The 19,488-nt window shown below is 47.9% G+C and overlaps 1 protein-coding gene across 2 annotated transcripts in view; it reads right to left on the reverse strand.

Annotated features, from left to right (window-relative positions):
- Positions 1-549: 549 nt before the first annotated feature.
- ARK2C (arkadia (RNF111) C-terminal like ring finger ubiquitin ligase 2C) overlaps positions 550-19,488 on the reverse strand; it is a 51,477-nt gene continuing 32,538 nt past the window's right edge. Inside the window, exons 2-9 of one of the 2 annotated variants that reach the window (XM_064642826.1) lie at positions 16,033-16,342; positions 13,855-13,980; positions 9,576-9,705; positions 8,463-8,567; positions 7,839-7,934; positions 7,508-7,591; positions 6,543-6,649; positions 550-5,417 (exon numbers count right to left, since the gene is read on the reverse strand). In XM_064642826.1, coding sequence (XP_064498896.1) covers positions 5,300-5,417; positions 6,543-6,649; positions 7,508-7,591; positions 7,839-7,934; positions 8,463-8,567; positions 9,576-9,705; positions 13,855-13,980; positions 16,033-16,342 — 1,076 coding nt within the window. In that variant the 3' untranslated portion in view covers positions 550-5,299. The remainder of the gene's footprint in view (positions 5,418-6,542; positions 6,650-7,507; positions 7,592-7,838; positions 7,935-8,462; positions 8,568-9,575; positions 9,706-13,854; positions 13,981-16,032; positions 16,343-19,488) is intronic. The other variant, XM_064642827.1, reaches the window with a different exon arrangement.

Genomic DNA, 19,488 nt, shown 5'->3' on the forward strand with positions numbered 1-19,488 from the left:
GACGTTGGATTCTCCAGCAGGTAAAAAAAGTATTGAAAAATACCCTCAAATGTATTGGTATTAGTTTGGAGTATTTTTTTTCTTCCAATTAGTTTGTCCTTCCTTAGTTATTAAACAGGAGACCCACACAGAAGGAGAAGTTTCTCCACCAGGAGGATGAAGAACCTTTCAATACCTCTGCAGGACTTGCTAGAGATATCCTACAGGCACTGTGGGATATGGTGGAGAAACCTCTCTTTAACAGGCCTTTTTCAGAAATTCTAGAAAGTGATTTTGGCACCTGATCACTAAACTGGTGCCACAGGACATCACGCATGGTGGTGTGCCCAATGTGTAGAGCCTTCCCTCACCCCTGCCATGGAGCTCAACCACCAGCAGCCTCTGCAGAACAGATGGGCAGGGTATTTTATACCCCAGCAGTGGGTTTTTTTGCACATCAAAGTCCAAAGGCATAAGCAGTGAAAGAAGAATTTACTCTGACCCAAAGAAACCAGATACGAGCAGTAAATAAAGACCAAGCTCTGCCAAGTGACTTCTGTGTGGCACAGGTTTATAGTTAGCAATGCAGTTTGTTTTATTAGTTATAAATAAAGTACAAAAAATCCACCAAAAGTGAATCTAAGCATTTACACAATTTCTAATGTCTTTCCATTTCTTCAATGCACTATTGCTTTAATATTAATAATAAATATTTTTCTAGCTTTCTTCTATAAAATAGTCTATGTAGCAAAATGTTGCACAGCACAACAGAACAGCAGTAGGAATACAAAAATGTGGGTGATCCTTTCACTTGCCCGGGCCATTAAAGGAGAGGGGTTTTGTTTGCTCCTTGTTCTACTTATCCCTTTTACAGTGACTTTGGGGGGGACAACAACCAACCCCCCTGTCCCCAAACAGCTCAAAATCACAGCTCCAGGCTACAGGGGAGGAGTGTTAGAGAGCAGCAAGGTAAAAAACACAGACAGGTTTAAAACCTGGGGTAAGGCAAAGTCAACAAAGCAGAGCAGCACCCTGAAGGGACAGAGAGAAAAAAAATAAGGTACAGTGATTTTGTGCCTTTCTAACCCAAACCAGAATTGCATCCAAAGCCTTTTGGGGTGGGGAGGTGTGGCTACTGGCTGAGCACATGCATCAAACCCCACTGCTGTCCATACATGGCTGAGTTTCTGCACTGACCAAGGGTGGTTATGGCTTAAAGCTTAAAATGTTACCCCATGTCTCACTTTCTTGCAAAGCTGGAACACTTGATATTCAGGAGCCTTTGGGAAAGGGCAGAGCACTGTGAGAGCGGTATGGTTGTGGCAGGATGGGGATGGGGATGCTTGGCCATGTCATTTTGGGGCTGACTCCCTTCTCTGGTGTAGGTCCCAGCTCTACAGTGGAGGTTTCTCTCTTTGCAGAAGGGATGAAACCAACTGACCAAGAGAATCAGTTAGGGGCTTCTGCCACATTCACAGCTCAGAGCTGGGTTATAGCAAATGCTCATGACAGGCCTTGCAAAGGGATGCCAGATTGACCCTGTGTCCATCCCACCCCCTCCCAGCTAGACATGGCATCACAGAATCCCAGAACAGTTTGGTCTGGAAGGGACCTTAAAGCTCATCTTTTTCCAACCCCCAGCCATGGGCAGGGACACCTTCCACTAGACCAGGCTGCTCTGAGCCCTGTCCAACCCAGCCTTGAAACTTCCAGGGATGGGCCATCCATAACTTCTCCGGGCAACTTGTGCCAGTGCCTTACCAGCCTCTGAGTAGAGAGTTCCTCACTTTTGTTCCCTCCAAGCCCAGGTTCAACCTACTGCCTCCTTCACCCCAGCTGGGTGCACACACAGAGGGTGAAAAGAGCCAAACTGAGGACCCACAGCCACCAAAATCTGGACAAAGCCACTACCACACGTGGGCTTCCTTCCTTGGCTTTTGAAGCAACGTGCAGAGTCTGGCACTACAGGGTGCAATGCATTGCCCCAAGCACAGCCTTGCAGCAGGGGCCTGCTGGGTGTCATTGCAGGGTCACACATGCAGCAAAGAGCAGCAGCATCACCAGCGGGCGGCGGGGACGGGGCAGGACCGGGAACCAACCAAAAAAACGTTTTGGCTTTGCAGAGCGTCCTTAACCACCTTCAATGCACGGGGACGCAAGTGAAAGGATCACCAGAGTTTGATTATGAGTGCAAATAATATTCATATATATGTGCTAAACACAGTCACTATATTGCAGTTTTCCACTATGTCACAGCATACAGAATCAAAGGTTTGCATTTTTATGGAATGTATCCAAGGTAACAGCACCACAGTAATACAGTTTGTAATCACACACCCTGATTTTTTTCTCTTTTTTTTTTTTTTTGTTTTTGACAAGATAAGCATCACCCCCCACATCCCCTGTTTAATTTTTTTTTTAAGTACCGATGCATGCAAAGCATTCCATTCCCAGAAACAATGCAAAAATGAGGTAATAGGAGTAATAAAAAAAATTAGTAGTAATTTCTAAATAAATAAATTATAATTAAAAATGCAAAAAAAACAACTATAAAAATAATTAAATAAGAACCCACAATATCTACAAGTTAGTCATAAATTATGATTGTTAAATATAAGGCATTTAAACTCACAAAACCCTGTAAACTATCAATGTTTTGTTTCTAGTGATTTTTTTGTTGTTGTTGTTTGTTTCATTTTGTGTTTTTTTTTTTTAAAGTCACCCTATTATCGCAACCTACTCGTACAAATTATTTAAATGCAAAGAAACCTGACACACCAATACAACTCCAGATGCTGTAAATTCGCACACAACTTGGGATCAGTCACTCACACTAGACCATGGGAGTTTGGTGCTTTTCTTCACCAAAGGGTTTGGTTGTTTTTTTTTTTTCTTTTTTAGTTTGCTTGATCTTTTTTTTTTTTTTAAAAACTGTGCTTGTTTATTAGGCAAATAGTAACACTTTCTCACAGGCTTTAAGAAAATACGCTGTTCAGGAGCACTCCTCATCCCCTCCCCACCCAGCCAGAGTCCCAGTCACTCTGTTCCTCTCCCAGCTTCACCCCCAGCTCACGCCTGGACAGACCAGACCTCCTTACAGTGTATTTTACCAGCAAAGCCTTGTATAAAATAGTATTATTAGTATTATTTGTAATGATGCTTCAATCTGCTGCTGCTGGAGCCAGTCCCAAGGCTGGACCACTCCTTGACCCATGGACCTCAGGGCTGGGACCATCACATCCCCCAAGAAGCTGTTGCTTGTGCTGGGTGTCAAATATATCATAAAATCATGGAATAGTTTGGGTTGGAAGAGACCTTAATAGGTCATCCAGTTCCAACTCCCAGACGTGGGCAGGGACACCTTCCACTAGACCAGGATGCTCAGAGCACTGTCCAACATGACCTTGAATGTTTCCAGCGATGGGGCAGCCACAGCTTCTCTGGGCAGCCTGTGCCAGTTTCTCATCCCCCTCATAGCCAAAAATTTTTTCCTTATGTTTTCCCTATAGGCCACCAAGTGTTCCACTCCCCTCCCTCCTACCTACACGGACACATGAAGAGAGAGGCTCCTGCACCTGCACGTCCATGGGGACTCGCTCTTTCTCTCCCCTCTCCCTTTGGGAAAAAAGAAAGTTTCTGTGGTGCCTCTGAGGTTGGTGTTTTCCAATTACAGCTCATGGGAATCTTCCGATTTCTCAGATAGCGGTTTATGATTGATTCTACTTGGAGAGCATCACTTGGCTCCAGCGAAACGGATGCTCAGGGGAGCCAGAAATCATTCCCACCACATCAGAATTTTCAATACATAATGTTCCTGACTAATTCCCCTGCTGCTCCTCCGCAGCTCTTTCACTCCCCTAGTATGAAATTTAAAAAAAAAAAAAAAAAAAAAGGGAAAGAAAAAGAATGTTTTGGTTGTGAATGTCGGTTTTCCGGAGGGTTTTCCACTCGGTCCCTGTGGTTGGCATGCTGAGGTGTTTTTTTTTTTTCAGGGGGAGCGTGGATCACAACAGCTCGCTCCTTCGGGTATTGCCTCTTAATTCTGTTTTGAGTGTTAATGTGATTAAGTTGTGTTTTAACAACCACTGATTACTCCGTGTGGATACAGCCTGAAACATGTACACAGGCTCACACGGGTGCAGGTACACATTCTTTGAGGCAGGTCACAACCCAGCAGCAAACCTCCAAAAAACAGCAACCCCACTTCCAACCTCCCTCCCCCTCCCATGCCCAAGTGCTCATGGTCTCAGCAGTGCCTTGAGAGCATCGAGTTTTCTTCTGTCCTGTTATCAGAGATGTCTTTGCATGGGAGAAGAGTCGATGTTTTGCACCTCTCGGCACTTCTCTGGTGTTATTATACCCCAAAGCACAGCTGTAGGCACCCACTCCAGTAACCATCATTTTGGAGCTGGTGAAGCCAACCAGTCACGCAGCTCACAGGAGAAAGCATCACAGACAATGGCAATCAAATAGACAGATCTTCCTTGGATTTTGATATGACAAGCTACTTTGTTAAAGATACAGAAAGCAAAGAAACAGCATCTAGTCCAATATTATGCCCCTACAGAAAGTGTCCAGCACCAGCAGACAAGCAGGAACGAAGCTTCTCCCTATTGCTTCGTTCATTTTATCCCCAATTTTTATTTCTTTAAGCTTCTCTAAATTTGCAACACACTGTAAATGCAAGGGAAAGAAGCACACGCGGCTGAGGCAAAGAGCGCAAACCCTTCTGACTGTAAACAGGATTTTGCTTTTTCTCCTCTTCCCTCACCCCAAGGGTGGGAAAGTTTGACCTCTTTATTCCCCCTCTGCAATGTATTAATCAGGCACCAAAATAAGGAATCTATGAAAAAATATTTGGTGCAAAATAGGTAACAGCAACATGTCCACCACAAGATGAGTAGGGCATCAAACACAACATTTCTTAAGCTAACATGCTCCAGCTGCCATCCATAGAAATAGCTAAAGGACCCCTAACATGTTTCTACATATTCGAGAGGTATATATACAATCCCCATGAAGTGCAGGATTGACAGGCCAGGCTACCACAACTAGTTCCTTCATGTTCAACACTAAATCTTCTGCAGCACGGGGTCTCTGAGCTCCGGGAATGCCAGCTCCCTTTCACTGGGCCTGTATCCTGCGTATGTGCAATATCTCCTACTGCTAGATATTGTACCACCACCTCCTCCTCCTCCTCCTCACTAACGTGCCTGCAGACTTCCCCTCTCAATCAAATGGCTCAGAAGGCAAAAATTTTGCTGCAAGGGTCTATGGCCATACGACCTGGTAAGGAAAATGGTGTGTCCAGCCAGTCCTTTCAGCTGTCCGAGCCGAGCTGTGTTTCAATGTCCACCCTGCAGATCGGGCACTTCTTGCTGGTGGCCAGCCACTGGTCCACGCACACTTGGTGGAAGAGATGCATACAAGGCAACCGCCTGCAGAGACAGAAAAAATACCAGCCTGTTAGGATGGAGGAGGCCCAAGGGACCGAGAAGAAAAGAAAACCACGTGGGAAAGCACTGGAGTGGTGACACCAGTGTTGCCGAGGTCCTGCAGTCTCTCCCAGCCTCACCAGCTCACACAGGGAAGTTAGATGGAGATACTGTTCTTCTTGGCCTATTAGAAACCCTCATACCATCCTGAACTGAGTTGCTCCAGCCATTAATTACCCTGCCTGCTACTTTTTAATCTTTCAGGAATAAGGTTATACTCCAAAGCCTCTTGGTTCTTCAGCACTGTGGCTCACTGGCAGTTAGGTGGGTCCCCACTGCTCCTACATGGTGTCTGGTGTGCCCCCAGGGAATATGGTTGCTTTTTACCTACGTCACCTTTGCCATCATCTGCCCTTGTAATACAGAGAGCACAAGAACCCACAGCAAGAGGATCAGAGCTTTTCTTGAGGGTTTAAGGCAATTAAGGGATGAGAAGCAGGACCAGGTACTTCTCGCCTGCAGTTCCTTCAGCCACGGTAGTTCAGTCCTTTGCAATTTCTTTTCCCCACTCTCTGTCACGATCAGAGATCTGACCTAGACAACAGCCTGGAATGTCTGTTATGGATGACTGGGGTTCTGCTGTTGGCTCAGGAAGGTTCCCTGTGACCACGTGGGCAAAGTAACCTTATTCTACAATAAACCAGCTCCATTCTGGACACAAGCCCGAATCGCCTGGACTTCATACTCATACTGCCTTTTATCATACTTTGGTCATCTGTCAAGCTCAGATGTTGATGACTGCAAGCTCCAGATGGCTGCCTGAGACCTGGGACACATCCCTCTTTGGCAGTTTGCCACCTGGCCTATTGGCACAGCCTTGAAGCAGGTGATCCAAACCCAGGAGACACTATAAAAACTTGTCCCTCCTGCTGTTGCAGACCTCCTCCTACTTACAGCCCACACCAATGTCCATCTAAGTAGTTTTTGGTTTCCCAGACCCTGCAACAACCCAAGTGAATTTCTCAGGACAAGAACAGGGGCAATCCCACGAGTGCACAGTGGCATCAATCCAAATAAGCACAACTCAGATGGCATGGAGAGGCAGAAGAGCAGATGGGAGGATCATACCTGACGTCTTCTCCGTCTTCTAGCATGGACAGACAGATTGTGCATTTCTCATCGGTGTCTGACTCCTCTCCATCATCTTGCTCAGCTTTGCCTTCTTGTGGTCTTCTCTGCAGCAAGGTTAAAGACATCGTTTGGTTAGGCCTTGACTTTCTAATGGTCTCCCAAGCCTGGACAGTTGTAGGAAGGTAAATAATAAGAGCTTTTTCTATCAGCCAGATCCTCCAGCTTGGGGAAGCCACCCCAGCCAAAACAGCCAGTGAGATGAGGGTGCCACCAACATGCTGCTGGCTGGCACACCTCCTCCTGGGGCCAGTGGCAGCGAGGCTGATGGTGATGCCCCAAGGAGCAGCCTCTCCTCTGCTGCCCTAATACAGCCTCCTGCCACTTCCCTGCAGTGGGGATGGCTCCATGGTCTCCTTTGCTGGAAGCTTTTCCTAGAGACCCCAAAATGTGTGGGGCCACCACTGCCAGGAAGGGCAACCACTGTGCCTCATGCCAGCCTGGCCACCAGCCCAGCCCCGTGCTGCACCACAGGGCAGTGCTTAGCCTGTCAGCTCTCCCCTTTTCTCTGTTCTCCTATTGATACCATTTTTCCGAATCCACTGGAGATGCAGTCAGAGGTAAGTGCAGGAGGAGCTATCTCACTTTCCCCCTGGGCAACGCAACATCCCTACACGTTACCGCCCAGCTGGGGACGACCAGCACACGGAATTACTACCCAAACAAGCATTTTTTTCCCCCGTTCTCTGCTCAGAACAACCCAAAGATGTGCCACCCATCTCCTTACAGGGAAGACATCAGCTCCAACAGAGGAGACACCCCTTGTGAAGGGAGGGGAGGACAAGGTCCCCCACGCCACGGAGCCGCCGCCCTCGCTCACGTCGGGGCACGGGCAGGGCCGCTTGCATGCAGAACAGGGTGGGTTTGCATGCACCAAGCCCCCTTGGAGGTGTGCACTTTCTTACCAGGTGCGGACAGGGGGGAAATTGCACCCGCTGGGTGGGAGAAGGTTGAGACCCCTTTGAAAATTTGGCCCGCAGCTTCCTAGCCTAGAAGTGAGAAACAGCCAGCTGAGCTACGCCACCGCTTCAGCCCGGGAGCCCCCGCAAGACACCAAAGCACCGCCTCTGGATTTTGTGTTCCTCCCCTGCTTTGGGGAATGTTCTGAGTGATGGTTCCGGCTTGCCAACCCTGAGGATTGTGACCCACCAAAGTCCTTCCTTCTGTCTGCTCCGTGCCCACAGCCCTGGGAGCTGGGAGGGGCTGGCAGCTGTGCCATGGTTTCGGGGCACTCACCTTCTTGTACTTGTGGGGGAAGGTGAATCTCTCGATGGTGTTCTGGACGGCGCCCCGGCTCACACTGCCCAGCCTGTCCTCCAGCTGCAGCAGCTCCTGTGGCACAGGAACATCAGAAAATGCCATCCTCATTGCTCCCGAGGCACGAGGTCCCACCACACAATCCTACCCGCTGGTGACCAAGGCTCCCTCCTGTCCTTTCCTCAGTGGAAAGTCCATCAAACCTGAATCAGTCACGATTTCATGATGGATCTGAGCCCCAGCACTTTGTGTTAATAACTAAGGGCTTAAGGCACAGAGCTAGATATCCAGTGTTTCACAAATTAGGGTGCAATTTGAGATCCATCTGACAAGCTAGGGAAACAAAACCCTATAGAACTGGAGCACTTTGTTTACAGACATGAAAGGAGCCAGAGTCAACTCAAGCCAGACCCAGGCGCTTTGGAGTAAACCATCTTTTACCAAACCCACTCAACCCCTTTGCCTCCCAGCTATTACTAAAATTGCTGAATGACTCAATGCAATTTCCATGCCACAAAACAGCCTTACAAGTTTATACCAGAGCTTGCATAGATTCCCAGCTCTTCAGAAATTAATAATTCCAAGTCCCCAAGATATACGTACTTCATAGCTCTCCCGCACAGCAGATGTGTGCCTGCTTGGGTTCAGTCCCTGAAGAGCAAGCAACTGAAGTTGAGGGTAAGGATAATTTCTGATTTCATGAACAACCTGCAAGAAGTGAGGGAGAGAGATAAAGCTACCTGTACTTACCCACAGAAAACCCTCGTGTACCCTGATGTAAATCTAGTGCTTTAAAAATACAAATTGAAAGAGCAGATTGACACCTTCACTGACAGAAGCCTTTTAATAACTAAAAAATGAGGTTTTATTAAATAGATCTCCTATGAATTACCTAAGAACACACATTTCTTCTGGATAAACTGTCTGTTATAATGGTTCCTGTAGCATCCATAATGTTGCAGTTCCAAACTCTCAACATGGATTAACTTTAAAAGAAATCTTATTTTATTTAAATGGATGGATTTCTCTTCATCCAAGCTTTGATTTTTTTCTTTTAAGACTTACTGTAGTACACAGGTGAGAGGGTCTGACTACAATGCATCAGGAAAAATACCCTCGTGGGATTCCTGAGGATGCTTTAAGGACTAGCAGTGCTTGGCATAGCTCAGCTCCAAATACAGCACCCTACTAGGAGAATGGGTAGCAAATGACCCCAGTCAGCCCATCTTCTCATCAAACCCACCCCTGCCTGTGCAGGTGGCCATGCAAAACCTTTACTGGTGGCATCAGAGCTGGTGTAGAGAGCAACAACAGGATGAGGGATGGTCCTCAAGGCTGAGCCCAGGGAAAGGAGTCACCCACTGCTCATCCTTCTACATAAAAAAAAGTCCTGGGAGCCCACAGTTTGTGCCAGTATTGATAATATTATTAGTAATAACTGCTGAGTCTCTCACATCCTGCCCAGGTTTTGCAGACCAGCTTGTGAACCCTGGTGCTGCACACGATGGACCGAATCCTTCCAGAACATCTGAGCTTTTCTTTTCTTTCTCTAATCCAGCGCAGTGATGCAACATTATCCTTTCAGACACTCCCTCCCACGGCCGGAGATAAGTGGGATTCGCAGAAGACAGGTGATAGAAAGATAGCAGCCTTTATTTTGACTGCCTTCTGGCAGACAATGCATAAAACATTTCTCAGTGAGAGTGTTTCACTTACCATCTGCGTTGAGGATGTGCTTCTGGGGAAATGGTGCATCCGAGGTGTGGCTAAGTAATGCTGATATGGCTGAGGGACGGGACGGACCTGGAACTGGGCGTGAGTCAGTCCCGCATCGACACTGAGGTCCCTGTGGGCATGAGGATGGAAATATGGCTTTGGATGCCATGGATTTGTTCATGGACTACAGACCATGCTCACAGAGCAACCTCCCCAGTGGGCTCTGGGCTGCTGTGGGGTTCCTCAGCCTGGGGAGATGCTCCTGGAAGGGAGTTTTCTCTAATTTGAGCAATCACCCCCCAGGCCAGCACGAAGGAGTGAGGGGTTGGTTCTATGCCAGTCAGCGTTTGTGTTGGTCGGGGTCAGGGGCTGAGCAGGTGCAGCCCTGCTAATTTCAGAGAAAGAGAATTTTGATGGCTCAAAATGATGCCCAGGCTCAGTAACTCAACCTGGTCAGACCAGGTCCTGTCTGTGCTGCCACTATTACGGTATGCTTTGAATATTTTACAGGAATATAGGCAATTAGTCAAGGAAGCCAGTTAGGAGCTAGCTAGGTGCTGCCTGGGAGCTTTTTGATGTGCCTGTGCTCTCCTTGGAGGTCTCCCAGTCCAGACTGTGGTAGGACTTGGGGAGTCAAAGGAGACTTGCACCTCAACTGAACCCAGACTCAGGGTGGTGAGGGTGTGAGGGTGGTGAGGCCCTGGCACAGGTTGCCCAGAGAAGCTGTGGCTGCCCCATCCCTGGAAGTGTTCAAAGTTAAAATAGGGCTTGGAGCAACCTGGTCTAGTAAAAGGCATCCCTGCCCAGGGCCTAGGGGTGGAACTAGGTGATCTTTGAAGTCCCTTCCAACTTAAACCATTCTGTGATTCTACAATTCTGTGAACTCCAGAACTGCGATTTGTGCATAAAACATAAAGGTTTTAAGAAATGTCTGGATGGGACTGCTGTAGGGAAGTGTGTCACACATCTAGCAGGCCAACAGCAATGGAGTAGGACACCCCTGATGGCCCCACTAGCCCGCACACAGCCTGGCCCAGGCGAGCAGAGGTGGAGCTCAGCTTGGTGAATCTGGACACTTTTATCCAGAAGAATAACCTGGCTCAATCCCTGGACCCGGCATGACCAAGATCCCATCCAGCTTCACAGCTCTGCCCAATCCATCACAGAGACATAAACTGCAGCCCCATTGCCACACCGTGTGGAGGAGATAGGAGGAGACCTAATGCAGCATCTCCATCTATAATCCAATTAGCTGATCCCTGTTCTCTCCAGCCAAAGAGTCTCTCAGCTTTGAACATCATTCACTTTATCATAATTACAAAATCCGGAGCTCTAATAACCATTGTCTTCACATTTGCCAAAGCAAAGCTAATTAGAGCACAGGGGTGGCTTCCCGTCTCAGCCTCAAACTTCTCCTCCCCTGCGTGGAGGGACAGCAGCAGCGGGTACCACAGCTTGTTAGGAGCAACCCAGATGTGTCCTCCAGCAGCTGTGAAACTGCTTCCACCCAGCAGAAGGCAGAGGACACGAAGGGACAGTGAATGTAGAAATCCTTCATCCAGAACAGCCTGTGCACCAGGCAGCAGCACCAGGGCTCTCGAATCCCCCAGTAAGGCACCCTGCACCAAGTTGGACTTGATGGCCCTTGTGGGTCCCTTCCAGCTCAGAACATTCTGTGGTTCTGTGATTCTAATTTGAGGCCAGGAGAGGGACTATCTTTACTGGCCCTGTGCTAGAGAGACAAAACCTGGCAGGGGATAAAACACAGCAGGCAACCGGCAGAACACAACCAGGATGAGAATTCACAGCACTGGGCAGTTTCCAGCTCCCGTGTCACAATTTTGGATATTTATCCAATTGTTTAAGGCTGTTCCCAGGTGGATGGAAAGTTCAACTGGAAATCAGGAGGCTTTGGTTCCATTCCCAGCCCTGTCACTTTCCTGATGCATGACCTTGACCACTTCCTCTTTGCCATCCTGTATTCCCTGTCTACAGAAGAGATGTGGTATTCCATAGAGTGCTTTGAGATCAAGCACTGAAGAGATCTCTCAGAGGGGAATGGCCATTATTAGCTTGTACAAGTAGTTGCAACAATAGTACTGCTGAACTGTTTGTGAACCTAGAGACTTAAAATCAGATGTTGAGGTTCCTGAAGTGATGGTGTGGGTCTACAGATGGGTCCAAAGCAGACTACTGCATGGTACTGTGTTTTCCCAGGGTTTGAGGGTGACTAAGCAGAGTGCACCAGCTGAAGAAAATCAGAAATAACTATTGCTTCCTAGCCTGTGCTACAGGGATGACTGTACAGCATCTTGATGCTCAGATGAGAGGTTCAAGATGTGATGCTTATGGTACATGGGCTGCCAACAACCAAAAGTGGCAGATAAGATTCCAGATAACAGCCTGGATGGTCATCACTATGTGCGTGTGCAGGAGATGATTTATGGAACCAAATGGGAGTTTATTTATTCTTCACCAGAAGATTTTAATTGAGGTTGGGCTCTCTGGGATGACTGATCCCTTTCAGATCCTCCTTCCATCCCCGCTTCCCGTGGCAGTGCCCACCACCTACTGCTTCTGAGAAAATGCTGCTGCTGCTCATCCAGGGGTAACACACTAGAGGGAAGGTTTTATATATCTGTAACTGGGCAAAAACTGTACGTGTGCCCTCAGGGAAAATGAGTCACCCAAACATATACACACAGTGTATGATTTCTGTCGTCCCCACTCCTTAGGTTTTATAAGGTTATGGAGCAACACAGCGGGGAAAAGGAGGGAGGAGGAGGGAACATAAAGTGATGCTTTATCAGATCCTTCTAATTATTATAATTAAACGCTCTGCGCTGAAATAGAGGCAGAAAGAATGTCTCTATCCAGATGGTACATGAGCTGCTTTGCAAACCGATCAGAACCATGTCATCCTGGCCACATTCAGCCCACGGGGATGCCAGTAATGGGAACACCTAAGAAGAAAATGGCAGAAGGACGTGGCCATATTTTTGGCTGTCTATTATTGCACTGAAGGGGAAAAAAAACCCCACCCAGTGTTAAAGTAGGACTATTCATTTGTGGAGTGAAGCATTCAAATGTTAGGAAATGCCATCATTAAGATTTCCTATCCCATTTTATTTTGGTCCCCTTGTAGGTATACATTGCGATTGTCTCTAATTACAAGCTCACATGTTATTTTTTCCATTCAGTGCACAGAATGGACTTTGCTTAGCTTACAGAAGTATGTTTTTATTTCCTTATTCTATCAAGTAGGGCACCATAACTTATTAAATGTTCAAGAGCTCAAAACCTGCTCTGAAAATGAAGTGATCAGTTCCCTGCAAAGCTTTTCCAGGGTATTAAACACTACAGTGGGAGAATGATTAACAAATCTTGATTCATGCTACCCTGCATGGCAGAGTAGCATGGTGGTCACTAATTGAGACCACAGAAAAAGTTATGGCCACTGTTTTTTGGGTGCCTGAAGGACAGCAGAAGGTCTAGTTCAGGCAGAAACAGTGGTCTAAAGGAAAAAGATCCTGTCTGTGCCCTGCAGCAGGAAGAGCCACTGGGGAAGATTAATGCTTGGCTGCACTCTACATCTGTAGGTGAAGAGTTATGGGCAATAACAGTGGAGCATGTTCAGAGAAGGGAACGGAGCTGGGGAAGGGTCTGGAGCAGCAGGAGCAGCTGAGGGAGCTGAGGGGGCTCAGCCTGGAGAAAAGGAGGCTTGGGGGGATCTTCTCACTCTCTTGCAACTCCCTGACAGGAGGGTGGAGCCAGGTGGGTCTCAGGCTGTGCTCCCAGGGAACAAGGGACAGAACAAGAAGAAATGTTCTCAAGTTGTGCCAGGTAGTGTTTAGATTGGATATCAGGAGCAATTCCTTCACCCAAAGAGCCATCAAGTTCTGCCACAAGCTGCCCAGGGTAGTGACGGAGTTCCCATCCCTGTAGGGATTTAGAAGCCATGTAGATGTGGCACCTGGGGACATGGGTTACTGCTCAGCTTGGTAGTGATGGGGAATTGTTGGACTCGATGATCTTAGAGGGTTTTTCCATCCCAAATGATTCTATAATTCTATATATATGCCTGGAGGCTTTAACACACACTTATGGCCCTCTCAGAGGCGAGTTTTCCCGCTGCACATTCCCCACACTGTAATTGTTGAGCTGCCCCATTGGCTTCCATGAAAGCATTGATCCCTGATGACATTCCCCAACCCTTGCAGCCTTCCTGGGACTTTTTAAAGACCTCACTCAATGCACTAGTGAAACATGGATCACTTACCAGTCCGTGCCTTCTGCTAAATACCTGGGCTGGGGCCCCATGGGTTGTGGAGTCTGCAGTTGGTGGCTGAAGTCGAAGCTGGGGTGTAGGCGGTGAGGCTGGACAGACATGCGCTCTTGAGCCCGCCTGCAACAGAGAGAACACAGTCAGACACAGTCAGACACAGTCAGACACGGGTGGCACTGGGATCTACAGCTCCTGCTCCAGCCTCCTGTCAATAATCCATGGTAAAACTGCAATGTGAATACGTGTCCAAGAGAAAACAGCCCAGGCAGGTGTCAGGGATGGTGGGAAGAGGAACCCAGGGCTACATCATTTCCTCATCGTCGCCACGGATATTGACTCTCATGCCCTTTGGCAACTACATGTGCTCAGTTTACAGGAGATGCTATTTGGTGGCAAAAGGAGAGAAAAGGAGGAAATCAAACAACACCTTCCTAAGCAGCTTCGTGCTGTTTGCACTATTTTTTTTTTCTCCACAGTCAGCCCCATAAACAACACACAAGATAAAACGTGTCCCTGCTTCAGCCGTGATCCATCATCATAAAGAAGCTGCAGGTTGTCTCGTCTCCCCATGCAGTCCATAAACTCCTGGGGAACCTCATTCATAACTGGATTACTCAGGAGTGACTGAAAGCAGAATTTACTCTTGCTGGCCTTTGCCAACATTCCTCTGGCTGATGGACAGGCCAGGCTGGGATCCAGCTCCTTCTCCCTCAGCTCTGCTGCCATTGCAGGCAGGGAAAAGAAAGTGGTAGAAAATACAACAGAGTTTTCCTAGGGATTTGAGTCTTGTGGTTATTGTCTAGTTGAACCACTCAGGGAAAGAGGATGTGCTGCTTGATCAATGTCCACATTTGACAAGAGACAAGGTGGATGCACAAGCAGGATTTGCATTACAGGCAGACTCATCACCTTCACTCCCTGCTGAGTCCCCACTTACCAGAGGAGCCACAAAGCAAATCTTCAGAAAAACACCAGAGCAAATGGAACAGGGAACTGCTAGGTAAATAATTTTTAATGCTGCCACAGCTCAGAGACCTCACTTCAAAGGCACGATCCACATTCCCATTATTGGGACCTCCTGCCCCACACCTGTAAGGGTTCTGACACCCTCCTCCCCTGCTGCTGCGCTTTCAGAGACAAGCTCTGTGCCTGGCCAAGAGGTTCCTGCCTTTTTTCACAGCCCACTTACAAATATAAAACTGACAGCGTTTACCAAAGCAGAATCTGCATGGAATTGTGTTCTGTGCTTTTATTTGAATTCAGCTTATGACTAAGAGATAAACACGTGTATCGTCAGTACCTCAGCCTTGAACATACTCGCCACCCAATTATTATCTAATCATTAAAACCACCTAAAATCCAGCTTATGCAAAACAAAACGATGATGAGAAGAACACACAATTTTAAAACAGAAAGGGTATGGAAAGAAAGGGTTTTCTATCTGTAGCATTCTTTCCAAATGAAGCATTATTGCAAGGATTCATCCTCTGATTCTTGATCCACGGATACAACCCACAAATAGCTTCCATATGTTTACAAAACAAGGACTACTCTCTCAAAAAACACAATCAAGGCAAGGCCAGGCATCCATTTCCACCTCTGCTGAGTTACAGTAGGTCTCTCTGCATTCGTCAACCCAGTCTGAATTTAAGATGCTTTCAGTGACAGAATGTGCTGCAGGTCAGTGGCACCATTCCCTCATAGAGATGGAAAGCCTACCTAGACCTAGGAGGGCGAGATCTTCATGTGTAAAAATGAGACAGGTAGATACAATCTCTTGCACTGCTTTGAAACAGCAGCTGCAAGGGTGTAGCTCACCCTCACAGTCTGTCCCTCTCTCTGCCACGCAGGACAGGTTCACCACAACGCCATCGTGATTCTCCTACGAGTGACAACAACATGGTGACTTTGGGACACACTAGATGAGCACTGTATGGATCCCCATGGGAAAGGTACACAGTAGATGAGCACAGTAGGGAACCCCCGAGGCAAAGGTGTCCGTTCAGGTGCAGCTTGCCCTGCAGCCTCCCTTCTGGTGGGTGAATTTCCAGGGTGCACAGAGGAACTCATGAAGAAAACGCAATGCAACCAGTGCTGCTGGGGTTCTGCAGGTGAAGAGAAGCTGATGTTGTAGCTCCTCAACATCCCTCAGGAAGACCAGGACCCCCTTACCTGGGATGGGGCATGAGCCGGCGGTGCTGTGCCTCGAGGAGCTGCTGCTGGAGGAGGTATTGCTGGTGTAGCGCCTGAGGTAGGAAGGAGGGTCCAGCGACGTCCTGGAAGGGCAGGGGTGGCACTGGGGCCAGGGGCTGGTGGAGGGGGCCACTGTGCTGGTGTGCAGGGGCCATGTGAGGGGTCAGCCCCGGCTGGGGCTGCACCGCGTGAGGCAGGGTGAAGTCGGCGGAGAGCTGAGGCTGGGGACCCAGGTGGAAATGCCGGCAGGAGGTAGCATGGGGATGCTGAGACCTTTGAAAGGGAGCACCTGGAAGAGAAGAGAACACAACCCGGTCTAGTGGAAGGTGTCCCTACCCACGGCAGGGGGGTTGGATCAGATGACCTTTAAAGGTCCTTTCCCACCCAAACCAGTCTACGTTTCTGTGACACAGCCTCATCATTTTAGAAAAGGGAAAAACCATTTTCTAAAATATGGAATTTTCAAAGCTTTCCCTGAACTGCAGACTTTCCATGCAAGTCAAGGTATTTCTTTGCCTCTCTAAAAATGTCTCATAGGCAAGGAAATTATCTCTACTCCAAGAAACTCTCTCTCCCTGACTGCAGGACATGAGTGAGACACCTCCCACCTCTGAGAGGGGGGGATGAAGGCCATGTTTGTTTGCTGAGACCCTTGAATAGCCCGTCCTCATGAGCTGCTTGCAGGGAGAGAGCAGCTGCTGGAAACATAACACAGACTGCTATGAGACCAGCCATGAAGCTGATGGGAGTGAGGAAGAAATGAGGTGTGAAAGATATCCATAGTGGAGGCGTTTTGCGAAACATCTGGCACTGGCTTGCACCTTGCTCAAGATCCTCGCTTGGACGGGCCCTTGTTCCAATCCAGCATGTTAATTCCTACATTCCTGGAGCATTTACAGGCACCCTGCAAAACTTTTCACTCTTAAGCTAGGGAAAGAGTAAATGCAGAGGTGAAGGATGAGGCTCAAGTGAGGCTATTAGAAATGCTTTTTTGCTGAGGATCATTCACAGGATAAGACTCCTACCCTTTGCATGGCGTTTTGAACACCCCATCTTCCTAGAAAACTCCCCTTCTTTTTCAAACCTTCAGGAATGGCCCAAAATATCCAGGAACAACAGCACCAAGAGACACTGAGTGTCATCCCAAGACACAGGCATGCATGTCATGCCTTCTTCACCCAGACCCCTTCTGCTCCCGCCTCCCTGGCAGGCAGGGCCTGTCCATCACAACAGCCTAGGGAGCCCTGAGTGCTTTCTGCTCACTCCCATGTGGAAACAGGAGAGACACACAGCAAGCCAGATGCCAGCAAGAGAAACAACAGGAGAGGACTTAACAGAAACGGATGGTTTGCAAAACTGTGCATAATTACACACAGCATCTCTTAAATACAAACTAATCCTCCAGAGTGCCCCTCTGAGAGAGGCAGCGGGGAACAAATTCCTGTGCCACCCACAGTGGAACTTCTTAAGGTGATATTTCCCCTGCTGTCAGATAACAGCATGATTTGACCACGCTATTAATTAAAACCAGAGGTGGCGGGATCAGACCCACCGTTCCTCAATGATGGAGCTGCAAACCCAGACCCAAGAGTCGTCTGTATATTCCATTCCGCTGCAGGTTATATTTGTTGCTGATGGCATGTCCCAAATTCACCACAAACAGGTAAAGGCTGAGTAACAAAATGGGGATCCTGTGCTGCCCTGGCCAATTGCTAGAGGGAATCATGGGGAGACGCCTCCTGATTGCTGTTTGCTCGGTACTTGCCAAGCAACTCGTGGTGAATTGCTCAACCTCTAATGGCCACATGTCCTCCCAGTGGCAAACTGCTGCAGCAGGTCACAGGTGAGCCATCTGACACCTCCAGGCCTTCACAGGGCCTGAAGACAAGGTGCAAGAGCAGGTAAAACTGTTAATCCCTCCACGCACCCCAACACACCAGCCTGTGCCACCAGGCAGCAGTTCACTTGTATTTCAGACAAAAATGTCTTAGGGTGACATGAGGCAGTGAAGCTTAGTGATACTCCCCCACATTCCCTGGGACACATTTTGTAGCATTTTGTGAGTAAAGCAGAAAAAGCCTGTCTCTTGTCTTCTGCCACTCTGTAAACTGTTGATGCCTAATGCAACCTTAGCCAAGGATTTTCCAGCCTTCTACCAGATCTTGGGAGCCCTTAGTCTGATTTAGTTAAAGGTCTGCAGGATTTTTGATGCCAGAGCCATGGACCCACAGAGCACAGGGTGGGCAGATTATCTGGTCATGCTTTTGACCTGAATTTTTCCTCCCATACCAAGACAGTCCTTGGGAGGAACTCAGTCGTACGCTTCCCGAAGGTCCAGAACATGCAAACTTTATCTCTGGTATGTGTGTAGGAAGATATGCACAGCCAACATAACTGAGAGCAAAAGCCTGATCCATTTTGTTTTTGTACAGAGTGTTAATTTGCCTCGGTTTTAGGCACTAATTAATTAAATCAAGCATTTTTCAGTCTTTTTTGCTTGTACCTACTGGTTCAGTGATGCATTCCTCTCCACAGGAAAAACACTATGAAGATGTGACCGGGACCATATGATTAAATAAAACCCATCAATTTGCCTTAGCATAATACAATACCCTGTGTAGTAATTGTGCATTCCCTACAACTAATCCAATTGCTGATGAGGATTTTGACAGCAAAGCAAAGACTTTGGGGAATACTTCAGCAATTCTATGCTTATTAGCAGCCATCAAATCATACAGCTGGCATAACCAAACCAGCTTGCACAACGGAGAGCCAGTCCTCAACAAGCATAGTGCTGGTGGACCCCAGAAAGCCCTGGCAAAAAAGTAACAGTGCAAAACTGAACATTACATTTCAAAGTCATTTATTTTTGAGTTTACCTTCTTCTAATCATTGCATCTAGCTGCAAAGGGCCTTGGTGGAGGCTGCTTTCCACAGCTTCTCCCATCACACCCTAAAGCCAAGGTCAGCATCAGGGATCAGTGAATGGGGAATGGCAACTTTGGTAATTCCTGCCACTGTTGGAATATGAGTGCAGATCAGTGGCTGCCCCAACTGGCCTAGTTCATCTCTGACACTGATGGATGCTGAGGACCTGCCATGGAGCTGGGTCTGCTGTATTCCCCATATCTTCCAGCTCTGCAACGCCACGGCCTCAGAGAATCATCTAGAATTACGGTATGGAATAGTGGAATCATTTAGGTTTGAAAAGCCCTCTAAGATCCTCGAGTCCAACTATTAACTCAGCACTGCCAAGCCCACCATTAACCCACGTCCCCAGCCCGCACCGTGAAGACAATCTCCTGCGAGCCCGCGGGGAAGGTTGTTTAACCACCATTTATGAAGCACCCAAAACACTCAGCTGGGAGCTGGCAATGACAGGCTGCAGCCTCAAACTGAGGAGGTATAAATTAGTTTTTAGAAAGCCAACAGATG

Source organism: Pseudopipra pipra, chromosome Z (assembly GCF_036250125.1).
Source record: "Pseudopipra pipra isolate bDixPip1 chromosome Z, bDixPip1.hap1, whole genome shotgun sequence".
Lineage (NCBI taxonomy): Eukaryota > Metazoa > Chordata > Aves > Passeriformes > Pipridae > Pseudopipra > Pseudopipra pipra.